Source organism: Gadus morhua, chromosome 9 (assembly GCF_902167405.1).
Source record: "Gadus morhua chromosome 9, gadMor3.0, whole genome shotgun sequence".
Lineage (NCBI taxonomy): Eukaryota > Metazoa > Chordata > Actinopteri > Gadiformes > Gadidae > Gadus > Gadus morhua.
Genome location: NC_044056.1, coordinates 23605324 through 23617381, shown reverse-complemented (window position 1 = coordinate 23617381; position 12058 = coordinate 23605324). Strand labels below are relative to the sequence as shown.

Here is a 12058-nt window from a genome sequence, read left to right as displayed (position 1 = left end):
AGCATTCTTAAACCATTAGCCCCCTAATGGCTAGGGGGTGATTGTCTTGCGTATCCTCCCACTGGACAGCAGCTGTCAAAGTGCTACCGGAATATTCCAATATTTGAATGTCCCAACTACAAAACTAACCAACGATTTCATCTCATATTTGTCCATTCTGATGATGACTACCGTTACCTCAACTGAGGGTTGATCTGAAACCTTCTCGGACATCTAGCCCCTTACATATACGTATCAGACTAAATGTAACCCAGCCTTCTACCTTAAGCTTTTGAATATTGAAAAGAGATTTTAATAAATATCTAACAAACTAATATCTGCATGTGCGTCACCTTGACATTAGGGGCTGAGCACCCCCCCCCAAAATTAGGATCCCACAATCCCTCCTGATATAAATATAAAATGTATAAAATATATCCCAAGGAGCCAATCATTCATTTCTCTGTGCAGTCACGCTGCCAGAAGGGGGCAGCTTAGGACTACCACTACAGCAGCTCAGTCATTAAAGTCAGTTATTTGAATAATAAGTCAATGAAGTTAGACATCACTTTTCTCTTTGCTTCAGATTGTTATATGACGTTTGTATACATGTTTTACGTCTGCTAAACTAGAAAAATCTAAATCTGAGCCATGGGGAGTATTCAAGCCCACCCAGAAGGCCCCTCAATTAGTGAGAGACGCCGAGATCGTTCAATGGCCTGTGGCATGTGCCACCGCGACCACTGACATACCATGGCATATGCCGTTCTGGAACGGCATATGCCACCGTTCCAGAACGGCACACCGTTACCGTTCCACCTTTCAGGTGGAACGGTAACTGCAGTTCCCAACAATGGTATGTGACACCAGCATAACTCCTCCGTATAATTTCAAGACAGGTATTGCCATAAATGTAAAGGTATATATACTTGGTATTTATTGACACAATATCACAACATAACGCCGTAAATAAAGGGATTTACACGTTTCTCTCGTCCGTGCTGTTGTAATGATATTTCCGATCTGTTTGTTGTTGCTTTTGTAATGACAGATGCTTTTGAAAACAGCCGGACTTGCTCCGGTGACGGTAGTTATAGCCTAGCCTTCTAGGTGGCCATAGAGCTATAGTCTATTGCTTTGTTCCAATATCCATACTATCCGCAGTCATTATACTTTATTTTAGTATGACTTATTTTTTATATAGTTTGAGTACGTAGTGCGTTGCAATTAAGATCAGGGCGAAAGGAAGTGTAGTGAAAGGACCCGGATGGTATACTCAAAACGGTCAAACCGATGAGTGTGGATTGATGTACACCTTTCGTGCTCCACGGCAGCGATCTTAGCTACGTAGCTGAAGAGGCGGAGCCAGGCTGAGCCAACGTCGGCGCATTTTCTTTAATAGGTCCATGCATTTTCCACGTATCCTGCATTAATGGAGTCATTTTGTAGTTTTAATAGCTTTATAACTACTATGTGTAAAGAGTTCACCGTTCAAAGCGAGATGTTTATTGCGGTTGCGATCGTAGTTTCCGGTTAGTGCACCAGAGCCAGGTCCCTATAGGGGTGGCACTGTAGGCTATGGCTAGACAGTCATCCATTTTTCCACTCGTGTTTTATCAAGATGTTCTAGTAGCGTAGCCTATAATAAAGCCTACTGTATGACTGCTTCAGCTCATAACTATTCAATAGGCCAAATATTAAGTTTTGCATTTGTTCTTATTGGTGTTTAACCAAATAATTTAAGTAGGCCTATAGGTTCCTATCATTTAACCCTGATCCAGTGTCATAAACCTTTCTATATCGACATGATCCAGTGGTATCATGGCATACAGGCCAAAAGTTTTTCCGCTGGCAAGCCAATTATGTTAATCGGAAGTTCCATTTCCTACTGGAACCACAGTTTTTCCGCTGGCATGCCACTCATGTAAAATGGTATTACCAGTTTCTACTGGCACCTACCGTTTTTCCGCTGGCATGCCACTCATGGAAAATGGTAATTACCAGTTTCTACTGGCACCTACCGTTTTTCCACTGGCATGCCACTTATGTAAAATGGTATTACCAGTTTCTACTGACACCTACCGTTTTTCCGCTGGCATGCCACTCATGGAAAATGGTAATTACCAGTTTCTACTGGCACCTACCGTTTTTCCTCTGGCATGCCACTCATGGAAAATGGTAATTACCAGTTTCTACTGACACCTACCGTTTTTATAAGAATGATTGTGTAGCTGTGAATCATGAGTGGTATGTGTGTATGAACGGGCAAATACCACAGGAAAGGAATATCTACTGGCAAACGGTAGGTTCCAGTAGAAACTGGTAATTACCATTTTCCATGAGTGGCATGCCTGCGGAAAAACGGTAGGTGCCAGTAGAAACTGGTAATTACCATTTTCCATGAGTGGCATGCCAGCGGAAAAACGGTAGGTGCCAGTAGAAACTGGTAATACCATTTTCCATGAGTGGCATGCCAGCGGAAAAACGGTAGGTGCCAGTAGAAACTGGTAATACCATTTTACATGAGTGGCATGCCAGCGGAAAAACTGTGGTTCCAGGAGGAAATGGAACTTCCGATTAACATAATTGGCTTGCCAGCGGAAAAACTTTTGGCCTGTATGCCATGATACCACTGGATCATGTCGATATAGAAAGGTTTATGACACTGGATCATGTCGATATAGAAAGGTTTATGACACTGGATCAGGGTTAAATGATAGGAACCTAGGCCTAGGACCTGGCTCTGGTGCACTAACCGGAAACTACGATTGCAACCGCAATAAACATCTCGCTTTGAACGGTGAACTCTTTACACATAGTAGTTATAAAGCTATTAAAACTACAAAATGACTCCATTAATGCAGGATACGTGGAAAATGCATGGACCTATTAAAGAAAATGTGCCGTGTAAATCCCTTTATTTACGGCGTTATGTTGTGATATTGTGTCAATAAATACCAAATATATATACCTTTACATTTATGGCAATACCTGTCTTGAAATTATACGGAGGAGTTATGCTGGTGTCACATACCATTGTTGGGAACTGCAGTTACCGTTCCACCTGAACGGCAGTTACCGTTTCAGAACGGTAGTTACCGTTCCAGAAAGGCATATGCCATGGCATTACCGTTTCAGAACGGTAGTTACCGTTTCAGAACGGCAGTTACCGTTTCAGAACGGCAGTTACCGTTTCAGAACGGCAGTTACCGTTTCAGAACGGCATATGCCATGGTATGTCAGTGGTCGCGGTGGCACATGCCACAGGCCAATAAACGATCTCGGCCCTACTGCAATTAGTGCGTGAAACAGCTTGTTTGCGCTCAAACTGTGACTTCAGAGTCAGAATGTGCAGTGGGCGGGGCTGGAGTGCAGGCTACCCGCAATGTTAACAACTTCTCCGACACACGCGCGGTCAACCAATTGCATAAGAGTGGGCAAGCTGACCAATCACAGCAGACTGGGCTACTCGGGAGGGGGGCCTTAAAGTGACATGATACAAAACAAAATGTTTTGGAAAGATGCTGAAATTGGTTTTGCAAAAAATTAACAGTGTGAGATTAATAAGGAGTATTTCTAACATTGATACATGCATGCAACTTTATTCTAGTAGTACCCAAAAGTGCAATTAGTAACCCTAAAAAAGCATGATATGGGATCTTAAATGTAGTGAGAGGAGATATTACAGTTTTTCCCCCGTTGGGCGGTAGAACCAACCAAGGTGAGGAGCAGCAGCCAGTTTGCACCCTACTCTATCGGGGAGCTCCTTCTTTCGTGACCACCGGGAGGCAGGACACCTGGGTTAACACCCTACTCTAACGGGGAGGGCCTTCATTAGTGACCAACGGGAGGGAGGCAGGACCTTGTTTTCTCTGGGAGAAGGTGCTTTTCCCCGGCTCCATGCTGGCGCATGGGGGTGATATGTAAGGCAAAAGGGATGAGCGCCCCCTACTGGCCCTCCAACACCTCTACAGCCACCCAAATTACTCCCATTCAAGGATCGACCAGGCTAGTTCCCACTGCAACCAGTGGTTCAAGGCGCTGGCTGTTGCCACCTGCCGTGCTGCTTGGATGCCGTGATCAGGGGTCTTACCTCAGCAGGAATATCCCACTGCATTCTCTGTGGCCCCGGCAGGTTAGGGTGGGGCTCCCCACAGCAGTGGCCCTCCTCTGTGTAGCTCATCTTGGGATCACTGGAGAGAACATGCTGTAACAGAGATTTAGAAGGGTTTGAAACATAACCAGGGGCACTCAAATTCACGTGGTTAACAAACGTACTGAAAGATCCTTCCAACGGCCTAGCTCCACTGCAAAATAAAAATAAGCATGAACTTCAACTTCATTCATAAGAGTGTATGCTAAATTACATTAAATAATTCAATTGAAAATAACGCATAATTGAATAACAGGGTTAAAAAGGGTAATGGCTTTGGTTAACCTGACACAGCCTGCAAAAGCGTGCCGTGATTGGCCAAATCTGGGCCAGGTCTTCTGTGAATCTGTCTGAGCTTGAGGGGGGCCAGACGTAAAGGTCGGAACAAATTTGTCTAGTTCCCAGGCTAAGCTTGGGTAGGAAAGTCGGAGCAAAGGTTTCAATGACTGCCCAAGTAGCTCCTTGTCAAGCCTGGGGAGAAGGTGTAGTCGGGAGAAGATGGGCCCTATCTTGCATCCGGCGCAATTGACTTAATCACTGGCGCATGTGTCGTTGCTAGTATGCAACTGGTGCAGAGTGTTCTTTTCCCTCCTGCGCCACGCGTCGGTAAATTAGGGAATGATCTTGCGCCCCAAGGGGCGGCTCGGCGAAAGGAGGAGGCGTGTTCTGGCGCGAACTTTCCCTTGCGCTATCTTGCAGTTTCAGAAACCACTTGCGCCACAAACCAGGAAATACCTGGTTTAGGGCGCGTTGTTCAGATGCTATTTTGGCGTATGCATAATGTTGCTTGAGCACCTCGCGCATACACTTTGCTTTTTTCATCTACCTAGCCACACATTCTTGGTAAATTATTTGGGAAAGAACAGCTGATGCAGCGGTAATAAGTTGTACTTTTAAATCAATGCATCTGCAAACACCGTACAGCAAACACATATTTTCTTGACACAGACATCGTGTACATGCCCATGACTTTTAGGATTGATTGATTTGATTGTGAGAAAACATTGTTTTACTGCGAGTGAGTGTTAAAAAGAACGAATGAATGCTTGCGCGCGTGTACATATATAAATACGGAAATTTATTTGGGGACTCTGAAGTATTTCTGAAGTTGTTGAAGAAAACCTTATTCCATGTGTGAATTAGGCCATATTATTTGGCCATAAACTGAGCCATTGGAAGTTTGAAATTCATGTGCATCTGTCTCATCGGAGACTGCAGACGCAGTCAAAATATCAACTTGTCAGATTCAAATGCGTGGCTCATGACTCTTAAAGGGGATGGGAGCTGGCACTCTCATTGGTTTATTGCACATTACGCCTAAACCACACCTACGGGTAATTAGGCTACTTCAGACCAACCCTTTTTAGATATTTTTCGCGCCGGTAAACTAGCGACATCGCCGTAGAACCGCCCACAAAGCTACTTGCGCTTGGCGCTTCTCACTTGCGTTTCAGACCGTTAAAATAGGGCCCGATGAGTGAACTAGATAAGGAGTTTATGTCCAGACCTCCCAAAGATGTCCGATGATGGGAGCATCAGCCCAGGAGTGCTCTGCGTTCAGACCCATGGTGCCGTTCTTGAAGATGATCAGGTTGAAGGACTTATCAAACCACCTGGAACACAAGAAGGAGACTTATCAAACCCCCTGGAACACAAGAAGGAGACTTATTCAACCACCTGGAACACAAGAAGGAGACTTATTCAACCACCTGGAACACAATAAGAAGAAATCGTATCAAACCCGCTGGAACACATTAGGAAGAAGACTTATCAAACCCCCTGGAACACAATAGGAAGAAGACTTATCAAACCCCCTTAAACACAGGAAGAAGCAATAATATCAAATACCAAACCATCTGTGTTGACCTCACAGAAGGGCAAACCAAAGGACGTTGAGAAGCAGGACAGATGGACAGAAGCAGGAGGGCGTACCGGTCGAAGCACTGGCCGTGCAGCAGGGACTTGGCGTAGCTGGTCAGGGAGGCCACGGGGCTGCCGGCGTCGTACCGCTGCTGCGTGTCGTCCAACGTCACGAAGAAGGCCGCCTTCTCGATGGCGTCCAGCGACTGCTTGTTCTTCCCCCGGCTGAAGTAGGTGACCCGGGCGTTGGCCCAGGGGGTTCTGGGGGAAGGACGGAGGGTTGAGACAACAGGGTGCATATTGTACAAAGGCCTGTCCTGATATGTACATTATAAACCTAACAGAGATATTTGGATCTGCAGCTGGATGACGGGGATGATGAAGAAGGGGGAGGAACTTGTGGAGGGTGGAGCCTATAGGGGGAGGAGACTGAAAGAGGGGGAGGAGCCAGGAGTCTACTACCTCGCTCCTGCAGTCAGTGCAGCCAGGAACGCCTCTCCTGGGGCAGGCTCCGATTGGTCGTTCAGGATCCTGTCCATCTGCTGCTCAATCTCCCGGGGCAACAGCAGTCGTCCGTCGTAGAAGACCCACACCTTGTAGAAGCGGCCGCGGTGGAACACAGCGATGTGTTTACTGTCGTTCACGTGCTGCAGGACGTCTGAAACGCAACCAGCCCAGCAACAAATACAGGGAAAAGACAGGGATGTGGAAGGAAGACGTTAACATGGTTTATAGCAGTATCTCTCTCACTCTCTCTCACACACACACACACACACACACAGTTGGGTATGGGTGAGAAGGTTATGTAAGAGTAATGTACTGTGCTTGACAAAATATGTTTGGTAGCTTTTATTGAATTTCATCGTGTGGTAATTTTACCATTACCACCTCTACACCCAAATATGATAGTATGGAATTGAGTAGCACTATACCAAGTGTATCCAACACATGATACACCATTACACGACTACACATCTACGAGACGTACATCGTGTGGGGGGGAGCTGAAGATGGAGGGAGGAGGAGATGGGCGGTTGATGACCGTGTGAGTTATGGTGAGGCACGTCTGTTCGTTTGATGAGCATCAGCAATCAAACTCAAACGTTATTTTGAGCGTCATATCGTAAATAAGCATTCTGCTCTGGGGTGATGCTCAGATTTCAAACAAGCAGAGGAGCCAGAAGGCGGAGTCTATGTTAGTCCCCTGCTTTCCCCGGAGCACCGTTACGCCCCATATCCAGGACAAATGTGGGCTTCTGCCCCAGAACAAGGCTGGGCGGGGAACCTGCCTCTCTAGGAACTAGGCGGGCCTCAATTCTGTTGGCCATGAATGACAGTTGCAGCGTAACTGACACCATGTCAAGTTAACTTGTTATATATTTAAAACGCAAACTATTCCATTTCCTTTGTTTTCTATTAATGTCATTTTATTTTCCCTGACACAATATGGTTGGTATATATATTGTTTGAATATATTTGTATGCCTGTTACCAATAATCAAAGAACAGGCTCCTCCGAGCTGGTTGTGGCTCTCGGGTGCGTGGTACCTCCATGCTGAGCACATAGGGAACGCACTGCAGCACTGAAGCTCTGGACAGGGGCCTCCTCAGTGTTCGAGCTACGGTGCAGCAACTTACAGCCCACACCTCCTTCTAGGTTGTGAAGAATTTGATGTAGATCAGAATTCATGACCTCTGGAGGAATAGCCTTTACACAACAGGCCTGACATGGTGGAAAGAGCCCTTTCTTCCAAGTCCAATATACAATCCAATGGTGTCGCAATTTACTTTAAACATTGACGTAGTCAGAGTTGAATCTGTTCTCAATGGCTGTGATAATTTGTATATTTTGTTGACGGCCAATAAATGGAGATAATGATCAAGAGTTCAGGACTTTCCACATAAAGTATCTTCTTGTGGCTCAGCTCAGCGGTCACCGTTTAGTAGGTAGAAGTTTTCTACATGCAATAAATTGATAACTCAGTCACCAATTATTAATTGACCCAAGATACCATCAAGGTCTTTAAACTACCATGCCATATAATATAAATAACACCATAAAACTATTATTAATTATGTCAAGTAGTGTAACATCTGTTTGATTCCTGTTAAGCACTTTATAAAACCTTTGCTAAATAATTAAAAAGGCTATAATGTTTCATCTTTTTTTAAATGTTTTTGTTTATATACCTCAAAACAACGTAAAAGCACAACTTGCAGGCTGGCGTCTCCGGTTAATACATGAGGGGAACAGATGTAGCAAATCCATTCCTACATTTATAACAATTTCTTCCTATTTGGCCTAAGCAGGACTTTTAATGGAACGTGCTTGACCAGACCATCCATTGGCTACCGGGGGTATCAGGGGTTTTCAAAGTGTGAGAGAGTGAGCCCCCCCTCAGAGAAAAACATTCAGCTGAAAAGTTCTAAATACCTGCGTTTTGAAAGCTATTTTAATTATTTTACACATTTGAAACATCTCTGATCATAATTTTAAAACATTTGAAACATTTTTTTTTTTTTCATTTTGCTAAAGTTAGCCAGCAATATTATTTTCTAGGGCTGTCCCCGACTCTGAATTTTCTGAGTCGAATCAGATCTGCCTTTTCAGTCCGGAGATTCGACTATTCGGCGGGGTTTGTTTACCGGCGCTGCTATGGTGACCTAAATTATTATAAGGAACCGAAAACGATGTCAGTTTGAAGCTAAAACTGTGATTCTGAAAAAAGTATAAATGCTATCAAAATTCCGTTTCGATAGTATTGAAGATACAAGTGTGTAGATTTGTTTAATGGTTTGGACGATGGTAAACGGTTGAAAAAGGAATGAGTTACGATGTCTAGAAGTATGTGTATCAGAATGGCAGACGTCTTCAATGAAAACAGCTGAAAACAAAGCGGTATGAAACTGAAACTGTGATTCTGAAGAAATTTTAAATGATATTGAAATTCTGTTTAGATATTATTGAAGATACAAGTGTGTTTGCACGAAGGTATACGGTTGAAAATTGATTTAGTTATGTTACTTCTACAGTTGAAGTACGACTGATGATTTGAATCATCGACTTTCAGGTTTTTTTTTCGGGTTTATTTTTTTCTCACGTCGTGCCCCCCCTGAAGAACTCTGGCGCGCCCCACAGTTTGAAAACCACTGGGCTACATAATACATAGATATGAAATAAGCGGGGATTCAAACCTATAAGTTGCTCTTTCTTCTCATTTTAGGACTTGAGGCGGTTTAACCTCACATGCAAATCAGGACCGGCCACGCCCGTGGGCCAGGTCACATGCATAATCTCATACATGGGATTGGTCCGGACGGAGGGAGGCTGGGCATGCAGAGGCGGTGTGGGAGAGGCGGTGCCACTAGGACTCTACCTGTGTCTACACCGGGAACACGACTGGTGTTGAACATACGCTCGTATTGGGATGAGCACATGGGGATAGTGTTTAGGAGCATGAGCTGAAAAGCAAATGGGGAGAGTCAAACAGAGAGATGATAAAACAAAACAAAAGGTAAATGAAAACCCTGCAAGTAGCCCAGAACACGCATGGAAAAACATCTAGGGACAGCCACCTACGGACAGACACCTAGGGGTCAGAAACCTAGGGGTCAGACACCTAGGGCACTGACCCCTAGGGGCAGACACCTAGGGGACAGACCCCTAGAGTTCAGAAACCTAGGGGTCAGACGCCTTGGGACAGACAGCTAGGGGTCAGAAAGCCATGGGACAGATGAGCAAGACCAGAAGGAGGATGGTTGGATTGAAAGCGGTCCTCGTAGCGGGAGGGGGGCCGAGCGGCCGTCCTTCCGGCGGAGGAGGGGTGAGCGGTGGCAGAAACCAATGACCTACCGCCTCCATGACAACCAGTACCACAACCCTGGAACTTAGCCCTTCAAAACAGAGCCGATTTGATGCTCGGGTAAAAAGGAAAGTAGCTTGAGGGGTTTCCCTTTGGGGAAACGGAGGCAGGCCAATCAGAGAGAGCGGATCAGGGCGGTACCGGGTTACATAGGAGCACAGGAGGGGGTCAAGGGTTTCACATGGGTTGCACATGACGATGGCGCTACGTTCGGGGGCTTGGGTCAGGGTTCAGCGTGTCAGGTGTGCCCTCCCGTCTTACCTGTCTCGGCCCCGGGCACGCGGGTGGTGTTAAACATGCGCTCCCACTGAGCAGAACACAGGGGCACCTTGTTGGCCAGCAAGTAAATCTAACGCAGCGTCCGACACACGAGGCAGGGACAAAAACAGCAGAACAGAGACAATCTTTATTGGGAAGGTGGAGGCACTGGAAGAGCAGGAGAAGCCCCCCCCTCTACCTGGGGTGTGTATGAGGAGGCAGCTATGTATATCATGGTGTTGACTACTTCCGGCTGGATTACCAACCACGGAGGCGAATGCCACTTAACGACGTACCGACGTTTTCAGCTGACGTCTGGGCTAAGGAACGTTAACAGATGGGGTGAGGCTTGGGGCTATTTCAAGACACATGTATGGTGCGTTTAAGTGTGCAAGTTACATAAGAAACCAAGCATTTGAGCGCCATGCATGTTGGGGGGGGGGAGGAGGAACGACAATTGAGAGCGAAATACAACATGCGGTTGAAAACATTGGGAGGAGATTGCTGGGAACAAAACACAATAGTCCTAACCATGATCCTACAGTGATCATGGCCATATCGTAGACCCACATGCTGCCTCCAGCATGGGCTTTGTGGTAATCAACTGTAGACAAATATATACAATACTAAATCTCCCCTTTAGACCAAGTCCCATACCGCTCTGAATAAGCCATCAATTCAGATATATTGATTTTGTTTTCAGAAAGGTATCCTTCTAAAACAGAGATCTGTATTGGCATAATAGACGGAGAGACAGAGAGACACAGATACAGAAAGACAGAGACACAGAGACAGAAAGACACAGAGACAGAGAGACACAAAGACAGAACGACAGCGACACAGAACGACAGAGACACAGAGAGACAGAGACACAGAGAGACAGAGAGAGGGAGTCAGACACAGAGAGACAGAGTCAGACACAGAGACAGAGAGACAGTGTGACAGATACAGAGTCACCGACAGAGTGAGACAGAGAGCTAGGAGTACTAACTGGTTTAATCTGAGCCCGGTCCAGTTTCCTCCGATACAGCATGATGGAGTGGATGGCGTTGCCGGCCCGGGCGGCTTGCACCGACGTTGGGAACACATAGAGGAAGTCCTACAGAGAATGAAATTGCATTAATTGATTCATAAACATCACCATTATCCTAAACATTCCCTGTACTCGATGTCCAACTGTGGGCAAGCAGCAGGTCATGGAGAAAAGCAGGCTGTTGGTTCCTCCTGGCTAACATAAGGACAGAAGTTATGCTGTGCGGTCGTTACCCAGGTCACTATTCCACACGTATCTTTAAAGGTTGTATCATTGATTCAGAATGAAACATAAAGTATCACATTCATCTGCTTTTTCCTCATGATCTGCCCGTCCCATAAGCAGGCTGTCAAAATAAGCGTCTCTCTAGGCAGCCTAGGCTCTGAGATCGCACACAAAAACAAATGGTAAATCTAAATAAACAGTGTTCCAACCAATCACAGACAGGTGGGTGTTGTGGTGTTTTCGCGCTCGTGCCTGGGCTATGCGACCCTTCGAGTGTCGTATGTGTTGCGCGTTCATGGTCATGCACGTTCATGAAATTGCGCGTCCATGATCATTTTCAAAACACGGGAGGGAGGGGCTAGCTGGCTCTGTTTATTTGGAATCTCGCAACGGAAGTCAGAGCAACCAGAATCGCTGATACAACCTTTAAAGATCTATTATATTGGCGTGAAAATGCCAAGTCCGATGATAGCAAGGGTGAATTGGAGAATCAGGTTAGGGAAGGTAATGCACCACAGCTCTGTTCACAGATCAGCTGCTATCTGCTTCGGCTAGTTAGCGATTATGCAAATTAACCATGATGCATTTGTAAACATTTTACTCAACAAGTCAATCTCTTCAGGAAAGAATATCTGTTCTCAATGTCCTGAACGCGTATCAAAGAGACGTGCCTGATAAAAGGAGGCTA

General features: G+C 45.6%; 1 protein-coding gene across 4 annotated transcripts in view; it reads right to left on the bottom strand.

Moving 5' to 3' along the window:
- cpt1ab (carnitine palmitoyltransferase 1Ab (liver)) overlaps positions 1–12058 on the bottom strand; it is a 33216-nt gene that overhangs the window by 7372 nt on the left and 13786 nt on the right. For 3 of the 4 annotated variants that reach the window (XM_030365625.1, XM_030365626.1, XM_030365627.1), the window contains exons 8-13: positions 11104–11211; positions 10116–10203; positions 6455–6650; positions 6065–6253; positions 5640–5745; positions 4073–4186 (exon numbers count right to left, since the gene is read on the bottom strand). In XM_030365625.1, the coding sequence (XP_030221485.1) occupies positions 4073–4186; positions 5640–5745; positions 6065–6253; positions 6455–6650; positions 10116–10203; positions 11104–11211 (801 nt within the window). Of the gene's footprint in view, positions 1–4072; positions 4187–5639; positions 5746–6064; positions 6254–6454; positions 6651–9368; positions 9454–10115; positions 10204–11103; positions 11212–12058 lie in introns of all 4 variants that reach the window. The other variant, XM_030365628.1, reaches the window with a different exon arrangement.